At 46.4% G+C, this 11,548-nt stretch overlaps 1 protein-coding gene across 2 annotated transcripts; it reads left to right on the plus strand.

Moving 5' to 3' along the window:
- The first annotated feature begins 3,794 nt into the window (after positions 1-3,794).
- On the plus strand, positions 3,795-11,155 carry LOC311153147 (estradiol 17-beta-dehydrogenase 11-like). 2 transcript variants are annotated; one of them, XM_084204761.1, is made up of 8 exons: positions 3,795-4,096; positions 5,148-5,171; positions 6,286-6,393; positions 7,838-7,969; positions 8,590-8,696; positions 9,381-9,518; positions 9,803-9,919; positions 10,632-11,155. In XM_084204761.1, the coding sequence occupies exons 1-8, from the start codon at positions 3,887-3,889 to the stop codon at positions 10,717-10,719; spliced, it is 924 nt and encodes a 307-aa protein (XP_084060887.1). In that variant the 5' UTR covers positions 3,795-3,886; the 3' UTR covers positions 10,720-11,155. The 2 variants fall into 2 exon arrangements, with proteins under 2 accessions (XP_084060887.1, XP_084060888.1); XM_084204762.1 differs by lacking the exon at positions 5,148-5,171.
- Positions 11,156-11,548: the final 393 nt, after the last annotated feature.

Below are 11,548 nucleotides of genomic sequence, written 5' to 3' on the forward strand. Positions count from 1 at the left end.
ACTTGTGTAGTACTCTGTGTGTGGTTGTGGTTCTGTTCTGTGTCTTCTATGGCTGCAAATCTTTTGCTTGGCATAAAGAAACATATGTAAAAGCAAGGATTTCAGCCTTCATCTACTGAACACCAGTGACAGAATTGAGGCACCAAGCCTCCCAGGTTCCTCAGTTCTCCTTCTGGCCACAACACTCAGCTGAAGCTTAGCCCAAACTGGTCACGCATGGGTGCCCAGCAGGCGTCCATGTGAGTAGCTTTCATGTAGCCACCTACAGCTAAGTCCCAAATTTGAAGAGTGGTACCTCACACCCTGGCCTAAGGACTCTTTATGAGTCAGGTTAGTGACTCTGGCCCTGTGCTTTGCCTCCTGCTGAGATGTGTCTTGTGCTTCCATGTCCTCCCTGCCTCCTCTTCCTTGGCCCCAGCACTGACTGGAGCCCGGGGCCAGGAAAAGGACAGCACCACTGAGCTGTGCAATTGGGGTCTGGCCCAAATGCTGATGTGTTCACTAAGCAAAGAACCAGGTTCCAAGAGAAAAATAGGAAGCACCTAGCTTGAAATTTCTGTGCTGAAACTGACTCAGTCTCCCGCAGACAAGGTGAGCTGCAGCCAAACCACCAGGGCAAAAATAATGCTTTTAAAAAACTGTAGTATTAACTGGACGCAATTTTGGTCAGTTGTTAGATGTTTGCGGACCCCTCACTCTTCCCCAGGCAGCTCAAAAATATCCTTAAATAAAATGATGAACATGACTTCAATACATCAGATTTTCTAACTGAAAAGTAAAGGAGTAAAGTCAGCAATCCTTTCCAGGAAAGGCCATGAGTTACGTTGATAGAGCTGGAAGAAACACCTGAAAGTACTTTTCTCCTATTTCCTATAAGCATTTCTGTTCTGCTTAAGGCTCTAGATACTCCATTACATACAAGTGAGTCCAAGTGTGAGTTGTGTGATTTAAATTAAATAAAAATATTCCAATTCATGCAATTTAATGCCATTTTTCAAAGGGCTTATGGAAACTAAGCAGTTGCAGCATAAGATGGAAGGTCTCAGTATGGATACTAAATAAAAGACATAGTAAAACAAACAGCTTAGGCAAGAGATCACCTGTGGAGTTCCAGAAGTTGAAAGGGCTTCTCTCATTCAACTTTCCTTAAGGGACCCGGAAGATGGTGGTGGGTTAAATAAATGGGCAGGGTAATTTTTCCTTTTACTGCCTTTTTTAAGAGCGATCAGCTCAATATTGGGACACTCGACTTGTCTGCAATTTCGCGATTTTGCCGTCGGCACTCCCAGGAGGGACTCGAAAGAGGCGGTAAATGCAGCTTTATCCACCAGGGTGGGGTAGAGTTGGGGGGGGGGGGGAAGTGTTCCTCTCGTCACGAGAAAAAAATCACCGTATGCGCCCGTAGACGCCGCTGTAAAAGACTGAAATCCCGCGTCCCGGCTCCTACTAACATTGTCTTAGGTTGTAGTGAGGGGCCATTAAGATTTTCAGAGTCTCTGCCGGTTCCAGCCTTCGCCCAGATGTCCAGACCCTACTTTGACTTCTAAATTCCATATTGGCTCGCCAGTTTAGGGGGTTATTAGCTTGGGTTTGGTGCAATTTGCTCCTGGTGCATCTTGGTTCTACTTAATCTGCATATCAACTCTTGATCCCCTTCCCTCCACCGTCTGAGAAACAGTCATTTACCTGTCCCGGGCAGGGTGATAACAATACAGTGTTAACAACTACATTAGCATACCAATCTGTCGGGGTGCCATCTCCCGGGAAACAGCAGGCTATGCCCAGCAGCTGTCCCTGCAGGAAAGGGGCTCGGGGCTGGTCTCTGTTCCCCCCCGTGCTATCCCCGGGGTGCCCCCTCCCCGGCTCAGTTGGGACCCGTGCTTGAGTTGGGGTTCGGCCCCGCCGTTCCCGGGGCGGGCCGGTCCCCACTGACACCACCCGTGGGGGCTCCCCCGGCCCCGCCGGGACCCGCGCTGGGGAGGGGCCGCTCCACCGCTCCCGCATCATCCCCGGCCCGGCGGGACCGCGCTGAAGGTGGGGGTCGGGCCCCACTGTGAAATACAAAGCTGTGTTTCGTGTCTGGCACAGAAAGGAAATGTGTGTATTTGTGATTGTGATATGTGTGGACACCAGCCATGGGATGACTGCAAATTCTAATAATAACTGAGGAAAGTAAAGCATGGAAGAAGGCCTCTGAACCTAGCCTTTGCTTGCAATTAACCTGGATTAATTTAGGAGCATTTGAATTACAGCATTCAGGATGTTGCTCTTTGCTTGTAGTCAGGCCTTAAAGAGTGCTGCAATGGTAACCTTTTTAGGTATAATTTTGGAATATTGATTGTATCCTTGAAACTATAGCTTTGGAATGTATAGAAAAGAAATTCTATTCCTTAACAAAACTGAGAAAAACAGCTTGAGAAAGGAAAAGGGACATCCTCTGAAGGATTTGCAACTTCAAGGGAAGCTGGACATCACTGATAGTCCATGTAATAACAAGGGGGACCCACATCTGGGGAGCTGGACTTCACCAGATGGGATTCATCATTGTTCTTGCGGAAACTGGACCAACATCTCGGAGGCTGCCACCACCATCTGGGGATCTTCTTTTTTTTTGGGACACATCCTGAGAAAAACTAGATCACAATAGTGTATAGAATTGTGATAAAAACAAGTAGAAATAGAAACTGCTGAGAAAGCTTCTGAGTACCCCTATAAATACCTGTAAGCCCAAATATCGGTGTGCAGTCGGAGGGAAAACTGCCTCCACTGTACCCAGCGCTGTTTTGCTCATACTTTACCATCATTAATTATTAAATTGATTGTTGCTTGAATATTGGCCTAGTCAAGCTTCTTATTCATAACACCACCACTCCTGGGCAGCCCAGCAGCTACTGAGAACAGGTAGTTAAAAGTACACTGTTAACAGAACATTACAACATGAAATTATAAACCATAAATAGTTAGGACTCCCACTTGGCAGTTATTGGTCTCAGTTGTGAACTTTGCAGTCTAAAAAATGGATAACCTTAGAACAATAGAACATTACAATATGAAATTATAAACCATAAATAGTTAGAACTCACACTTGGCAGTTATTGATTTCAGTTGTGAGCTTTGCAATTTAAATAAAATGGATAACCCTTTTTTTGTTCATTGCAGTGGGGGACAAAGCCTGCTGACCAGGGAGGCTTTGCAGAGATGCAATGAAAAGAAGGACCATGAAGAAAACTGCTCAGGGACCTTATGGCACTGAGCGACTTGACAGGTGCAAAGCACAAAAATTGAAAATAATTACAATACAGAGTAGAATGGACCTTCAAGATGCTTCTGTCAGTAAACGGGATGAGTAATTTTATTGCCACTTCCGTCCATTTTCGTCCTGCAGCAAATGACAAACAAGAACTTGTTTTGCTGCTTCCTTGATACAGGACCTGAGAGAGGAACAGGAAGGCACTGCCACCTGTGTGGGGACAAACAAAGCTGAGAATGAACAACTGGGGTGACTGAGAGATCAAAACCAAGGGCAGAACACAGAGGGGTTCACACTCCTCTATCGTCTCTGTTTTACTTAGCCAAGAGGGCGGAAAACGCCCTAAAAGCCACATTTCTTTATCCACGTCTGGTACGTCCTGTAGGCTGCAGGGCGACCATGGTTCTGCGAGGGCAGGTTGGAGTGCAGACTGCGCCTTCTCTGCACCGCTCACCCAGCGCCACCACAGGGACACCAGCACAGGGACACCGGGAGCTCAGGGTGGGAAAGCTGGGCGGAGCAGCGGCCGGTGCGGGGGTGGATCCAGCGGGAGCGGACGGGTAAATCCACAACCCGCGGGTCCCCTCAAAAGAGATTAAAGTTCAGTTCGGTCGTCAGAGGAGCTTCAGGAAAATCATGAATCTGTTTCTGGAGCTTCTTCTGTTCCTGGCCACGCTTCTCTACTCGTACTTGGAGGCTTTTGTGAAGCTGTTCGTGCCTGTGAGGAGAAAGTCTCTCGGCGGGGAGCTGGTGCTCATCACGGGCGCTGGCCATGGCGTCGGGAGAGCGACCGCCTTGGAGTTCGCCAAGCGCCAGAGCAGGCTGGTTCTGTGGGACATCAATAAGGTAATGGAGACACTCATGTCCTCACTCCGTGTGACCTCCGAGTCCATGGGGCATTTAGGGGCGTAAGAAGGGCAGCACCACATTGCACCCTCATCGCCCAGCCCCTTCCAGCCCGCTCCCGTCGGCTCCCGCTTGGCTCCTCCGGCTGGGATGCTGAGCGCCAGGAGAGGGTTTGGCCCCACTAGCAGTGGACTATGTGGGGCTCTGGTCCCACAGTCACTCGGTGATACTCGGGAAGGAGCAGGCAACACCCGGCAAAGCAGCAGCGAGAGGGAATGAAGTGCTCGGGAAGCTGCTGGTGGAGCTGCTGCGTGGGCTGGCAGAGAAAGCCCGCTGATACCAGAAAGCTGTTTGCAAAGAGGAACAGGTCTGCCTTCACTTGTTCTCTCTGTAGCCTCGGGTGTTTTGTGTGCATTGCCGGGAGATGTGTTTTCTCTGCACTCTCACCAGCAGCATCCCTGTGCCGGGCTGTATGTGAGCCCGGCTGCCCTCTGGGCAGCTGCACGCGTAGTAAAGGACCTTGGCAAGTGGAGGATGGGCAGATACAAACGTGCAGCATGGCATTCAGAAGGGATCAGGGTAAACTGCGAGGTGTAGGTGCAACAGGGTGGGTGAAAGGCTGGGCTTTCTCTTGCTGACACGCTGGGTCAGCAAAGAAGCTAATTGTGAAGCTGCAAAACGGACCCCAGCACAGGCCATCACTAGTGCGGCCTTCTGGCACTTGGGGACAAGACAACAGCAAAATAATTTCTGCCCTGGTTTAGTGAGCTGATACAGTAACAGAGAAGCTTCTGTTCTGTGTGTGTCAAGTGCAGTCCTGTAAGGAAAGTCTCTTTGCACTATGCGCAGTTGTGGTGGATTGACCTTGGCTGCGTGCCAGGCACCCACCAAGCTCTTCTATCATCCCCTCTTCTCAGCTGGACTGGGTAGAGGAAATAACATGGGAAATGACGACTTGTAGGATGAAATAAAGCAGTTCTAAAGCAAAGCTGAAAGGTTGTGTGCACAGAAGCAAAGAGGAAAAAAAAAATTGTTCTCTACTTCCCATCAGCAAGAGATGACCACCCACATCCTGGTGAGTGCTTACTCCGGAAGGCAAACATTGTAAATACCAGATGCCCCTCCTCTTCCTCCTCCTTTTCTTTGCTGTTATATCTGAGCTGTCATATGATGTGGAAAATCCCTTTGGTCAGTTTTGCTCTGCTTTCCTACTTGTGTCCCCTCCCAGGCTCTACTGATGGGGTGGGGAATGTTGGGAACATAGCAATGGTGCTGCACCTGCACTGCTCAGCAGCAACCAAAAAACGAGTGTGTTGTCAACCCCTTCCTAGGAACTAGTGCAAAGTACAGCACTGTGAGGCTGCTATGGGGACATGAGTTCCATCTCAGCCAGACCCAATGCAGCTGTGGCTCTTTTCACACCCAGCATGTGAATACTGAAACGCATAGAGCCACCTCGGGGTGTCAGCCAGGCCTGTGTTGCATGAGCTCTGTTTACACTCACAGTGCTGCCTGCTGTGTTGTGATAGGCACTGCATGCCCTCTTTTTGCTGCTCGGTGTGCCTTACCAAGCCAAATTCACTCTTGTTGCCACGTTCCTAAGGCTAAGAGAATTGGGATTGTTCAGCCTGGAAAACAGATGGCTTCGGAGTGACTTAATTGCAACCTTCCAGTATGTGAAGGGGGCTTACAAAAAGATGGATAGAGAGTATATCCAAGAGCATGTAGTGACAGGACAGAGGGAAATGGCTTCAAACTGAAAGAGATAAGGATAGATTGGATACTAGGAAAAAATTCTTTACTGTGAGGATGGTAAGGTAGGTTGCCCAGAGAACTTAGAGATGCCTCATCCCTTGAAATGTTCAAGGCCAGATTGAATGGAGAACTTGATCTAGTGTCCTGCCCATTGCAAGGGAAGGTTGGAACTATATAGTCTTTAAGATCCTTTCCAACAAAAACCATTTCAAGATTCTGTGATTTCCTTTCTGGTAGTCACTCTAAAGGTCCAAAATTTCCAACTGGAATGCCTATTCTTTCAACAACCCCACCTGTAGCTCTTTCCCTGGGTAGCTATGCACTGTTCAGGGGCTGGGCAGTAGTTGCTCAATCCAGGAGCATCTTCAGCCTTTGCTGCTCAGCTGTGGTGAGGGGACAGCTGTGCACGGTGTCTTTCTCTTTGCCTCTTCCAGCATGGCGTTGAGGAGACGGCAGCAGAATGCCAGAAGCTGGGAGCCACCGTTCAAACCTTCGTGGTGGACTGCAGCAAACGGGAGGAGATCTACAGCACTGCAGACAAGGTGGGGCAGTCTCGTTGTGACAGGCCCCCAGCTGGGTAATAATTAGCACTGAATCCATGATTCATAGAAGGCTGATCAATCTCTTTATTATATAATTATAATTATTAAGAAACCCATTGCTTTTATAGACAGTTATGATACAGTTAGACCTAATTGATCCTCCAATCCAAACACCATCACTTTTGGCTAATTAAGAAACCACCATTTGGTAAACAAATCTCAGTAACACATTCCATATGTTCACAACAACAGGTTCAGCAAGTGAAGATAAGAATTGTTTCTCATTTTTTTCTCTGATCTTCTCACAGTCTTCCCCAGAAAGGCCCGGGAAAGTTAGGTGTTGCTCTCTGTGGCCAGAGAGCTGCTGCCACAGGGCAGCGGGGGCATGGCCAAAGGCTTTTCCAACCATGCTTGATTTCCAGAGAAGGCAGGAGAACTAGAGAAGACACGTTGTACACAAATCCTGCAAGCCCCTGGAAGCTCTCCATTCCTCGCTGCTCTCTGCACACAGAGGGCTGTAGCATTTCCAAGATCATAGCCAGTCTCATCCTATTTGGGAGGCTCCAGCACATCACGTCCTCTTGCCAAGTTTGCTCTCTAGGGTTCCAGCCTCTAAAGGAACATAGCACTGAGAACATATGAAGCATTTTATTGTAATGGCTGTGGTCCAGCTGCCTCAAAACAGTCTGTACCTCTGTGGTCCCGAGTGTTGGACAATACCCTTTTCCTCACCCCGAGATGGGGCAACTGAGAGTCACTTTAAAAACTTTTATTCCATTTTCAGTCTTAGGAGAAGGGTGGGACAATACAGATGTTATAATTCATGCCATCACAATCAGAAGCCGACTATTTCCTAGTTACAAGCGTTTCTTGACCTATCAGCTTTTTGCCACGCCATGCTGTACATGCCTTAGAGTCAGTCATCTAAAACTACCCCTCGTGGGTCCCAATAAAATGCATGATTTATAGTTCTCTTTCTCCAAAGTATCTAGTCTTATTTGCAAGGCCATCTTTTGAAACTTCTTCTAGCTTCATTTCTCTCTCAACAATATCTGTCCTATTCCATGGCATTTCCAAGTCAGCATTTCTTGTCCAGTTTGCATACGGATGCATACTGTGTGGACCTTCTGTCAGGCCCTGAGAACTCCCTAGAAATCCATATCCCACACCAATTGTGACTACATGGTCCAAACTGTGCACAGTTTGTGGAACACAATAAATACTGGCATTAATGAATGGGGAAGAATCAGATCTAAACAAGATTCCATGGCTCTACTGCAAAGTTCCTGCCACATCTGGAAATGTGGCATGATCTCCCTCTCCCTTGAAGATGCAATGTTAAGAATTTAATTATGGTTCATCTTCTCCACCCTTACTTTTTTTTTTTTTTTCTTCCCTCCTGAGTGACAGACACAATTTTGGGCTTTTGTTTTCTCTCCAAAAGGTGAAGAAGGATATTGGGGATGTGACTATCCTGGTGAACAATGTTGGTGTGATTACAGCTGCCGACTTTCTCTCGACTCAGGACCACCAGATAGAAAGGATGTTTGAAGTCAACATTCTGGGTCACATGTGGGTAAGGGCCACCACCATCTAGATATACAGTTTTTTGGGAGTGTCAATGAGGACGCATCTATCTTTAGACCAACCATTATTAGCAGTGAAATTACCAAATGAATTGTTACAGCACAGGGGCACCCAAGCAGACTGTGTGCTGGGAAACTGGAATGGCTTCCTGCTGATGTGAGCTGGCTAGTGACAGCTCCATCTGCAACACGCACAGAAGGCCTCTGCCAGAGGTGTCGTGGGGCTGACAGGGTGGGAGGGTTTCAGCAGTACTTGTTTGTGGCAGAAGAAAAGAGAAGCCATACATGCCGGGGGGGAGACCCTTCCAGCATTTCTCCTGACACCTGAAACCTTAAAAGCAGCAAAGGAAAGATGTGAAAACCATCTCCTGCTTGTAGCCAACTGCTGAAGCCTTTGGAGAGCAGGCTGCCAGCTGCACCACTGCTCAGAGAGCAGGTATCCCTGTGGCTCTGGGAATCTGAAGTGCTGTGCAGCTCATAACTTTAGGGATAGCTTTGGCCACCTAGTGAGTAACATTGAGGGTCAGTGCTGAGTATGCCTAAGAAAACAATGTTCTTTTCCTCCTTCCTGTCCCCTGCATTTTGCCACTTGGTTTAAATGTCTTCCAAGACCACGAGAGCTTTCCTGCCAGTCATGATGAACAACAACTATGGGCACATTGTCACGGTGGCTTCAGCAGCAGGTCATTTTGTGACTCCTTTCATGGTGGCATATTGGTAAGTCAGCTTGCTTAATTGTTAAAATTTTTAATTGCATCTTTTCCATCAGAAAGTACCAAGTAATTAGCTCTGAATGAATCGTGAGCAATGTTTGAATGAAAGAATAGTCATGTGATATCTATTTTCTTTGGAATTAATTGAAACTTAAGGCCCACACCTATTTCCGTGGCAGGTTGTTCCTCCTCTACATTTTGCTTGCATAATATCCCACTATTTCAAAGCACACACAATTGATTTGAGATGCTCCTGTGTGGTACAATAAGTACTCAAAGGTTAATCTCCATTTCTACCCTGCCCATCCTTCCTAATTTCAGAAATTCATGATGCATTCCTTCCAAAAATCTTCTCTCATGGGAAAAATTGGGTGTGCATCAATTGACACACACTAGTTAATGTTTTCTAAGATTTTGTGATGTCTTCATCTCTGCTTTGTTTGCCTGTTCACACCCTGTCTCCTTTCCACAATTATTCCACAAGTTTCAATATCTTATCCAGCACTACAATCTGGCACATGGAATGTTAATATAGTCCTTGCACTGCCTCTCTTCTGGATTATATTATTTGGAGGTTTTTGCATCCTACCCTGTGCTCTGTGGGTATGATTGTTTAGGCCATTTGCAGTGGTGGAAAGGTGGAAATAGGATTTCTGCCTTCTCATTTGTACTTTCTCCTTTTCTGCAGCTCAAGCAAGTTTGCTGCAGTTGGATTTCATAAAGCTCTGACAGAGGAGCTGTCTGCCCTTGGAAAGAATGGAATAAAAACAACGTGCCTTTGTCCAGTTTTTATAAATACTGGATTTGTCAAAAACCCCAGTACAAGGTAACTCTCAATCCTCTGCATTCCTGTGTTTCCTTCTTTGCATCAAGGCACTGTATATTATCCACAGCTTTAGGCCTCTGTTCCAACTGGCGCTATTACAACAGTTTGTATCATTGGCTAAAGAAAATCTGCATTGTCCTTTAATTGTTGCTTTAATTGTTTAATTCTCCATGTAGTTGTGGCATTTGAATTACCTGAGTTTGTACATTTGTGAAGCCTCCTAGGTCAGCTAGTACCATCCCTTTTTACCACTGCAGCTCTAACGTGTTTGCTTTCCTGTGTAGGCTTGGAAAGATTTTGGAGATTGAAGAAGTCGTACAGGCTTTGATGGAAGGAATAGTGACCAACCAGAAAATGGTTTTTGTTCCATCAAATCAGAGCATTGCTTTACTGCTTGAAAGGTGAGTAGGGCAAAAAAATGTATCAACTGTAACCTGCTGTTTGTACCACCCTCAAACTTGTAAAATCTGATTCAAGATTACGTTGTATTTTAGAACATATCACAGAGTAGTGAATAATGCAGTGGTTCTTTTCAATGACAACAGCAGACATCATCTTGAGATTTTGTTGAGCCCTCTCACAGGCCTTTGCATTTAACCACTTGCTGCAGCTGACTGCTGTCTGTGCAGAGCTTCACTGCTCTACAGGCCACTACATTCTCTGAATCAGCAGCCCCAGCAAAGCCCCAGAATGAGATGAGGACCTGAGTGTTCGTTTCTCCATGTCAACACCAAAAATTCAGGCCATTGAGGCTGGAAAATTGCTTTTAAAGGGCTCTTTTGCAAAGAGAAAGCAAGTACATGTGTCTATGTTCAGTATGAAAACTTTCTGGATTCTGCAGCAATATTGCAGCCTAAGTCATGGTTGGTATCTACCTGTCCTGGAATTGTCATCAAAAGAGATGGGTGGGATTTGAGTTAAAACTTGTCAGAGATTGACAAGGCCTACATGTCCTTAGGAAATAATGCCCAGTTTAATAATTAACATAGTCTCCGTTCATATGTGTGCATGCATTTTGCTGCCAGACCAGCTCTTCCCTCACCTGCAGTGACACTTTTTCCCATAATTTAAGTTTCTATCCCACTTTTAATTTCATGTTACTGTCTCTTCCAGGGTGTTTCCAGAACGTGCCCTGAACCTTCTGAAGAAGATGTCTGAGGTCAAGTTTGATGCAGTCATTGGGCAGAGAAGCACACAGTGAAAAGCAAGAATTGATTCTCATTTCCCACAGGCACCAGTGAAAAGAGTGTAGTTCAGCTGCCTTGATTTGGAACAGAGCTCAAGCAGGTGCTTCCAGGCCACCATTCCCAGGCACACCTGCACACCTAAGGGCTTATCTCACACCTGCAGCTAGAACACACCTGCACAACAGGAAGTGTTAGCAAACACTGATGCAGCTCTAGAATGGCTGCTTTGAATGTACATCCCATCTCCTTTGTCTCATTGTGCTCAGGCAGGCAGGATGCCCACAAAGATGGGTAGCCTGTTTTCACTTCAATTTATATTGTTGAAATATAAAATGCTCTAATGAACTTTGAATTTCCCATATTTTTGTAAGAAATACCTGAAATAATACAGGTCTATATGTAATATACCTAATTACATTGATTATCAATTACGCATTTGCACCATCAATATCCCTTTATATGAATAAATGCAGTTCTTAAATACAAGGACCACAGTGTCTCTTGGCAGTGAAAGTCATAATTATGTCCTAGAGATGCATTTAAGGTACGGTAACAAGGAATACACCTTTCCCTGTATCATTGCTCACACTGCTCCTGTGCACTTTCCAGACATCTTTAAAACACCTTCTCATTAAAACAGTGTAGTATTTCTCTGCAAATGACTGGGTGCCATAAGTACAGCCACCACAGGGACCAGGGCCAAGGCCAGGGCAGGAGGTGCAGGGGAAGGTTCCAGGCGAGCCTTCACACAGCTCCTCATCACAAGCCAGGGGTCTGCTCTGATGGCACAGGAGGTGAAATCCCTGAAGGTCTTTGGCCTGGGGTCCAAGAGAGCAGCAACTG

This window comes from Fringilla coelebs, assembly GCF_963513975.1.
Source record: "Fringilla coelebs genome assembly, chromosome: 4".
Lineage (NCBI taxonomy): Eukaryota > Metazoa > Chordata > Aves > Passeriformes > Fringillidae > Fringilla > Fringilla coelebs.

Bases quoted from the DNA above. Each gene is read 5' to 3' on its own strand.
- LOC311153147 (XM_084204761.1), top strand. From the start codon at position 3,887: ATGAATCTGTTTCTGGAGCTTCTTCTGTTCCTGGCCACGCTTCTCTAC. The intron at 8,697-9,380 runs GTAAGTCAGCTT...CCTTTTCTGCAG, and splicing joins CCTTTCATGGTGGCATATTG to CTCAAGCAAGTTTGCTGCAG. The intron at 9,920-10,631 runs GTGAGTAGGGCA...TGTCTCTTCCAG, and splicing joins ATTGCTTTACTGCTTGAAAG to GGTGTTTCCAGAACGTGCCC.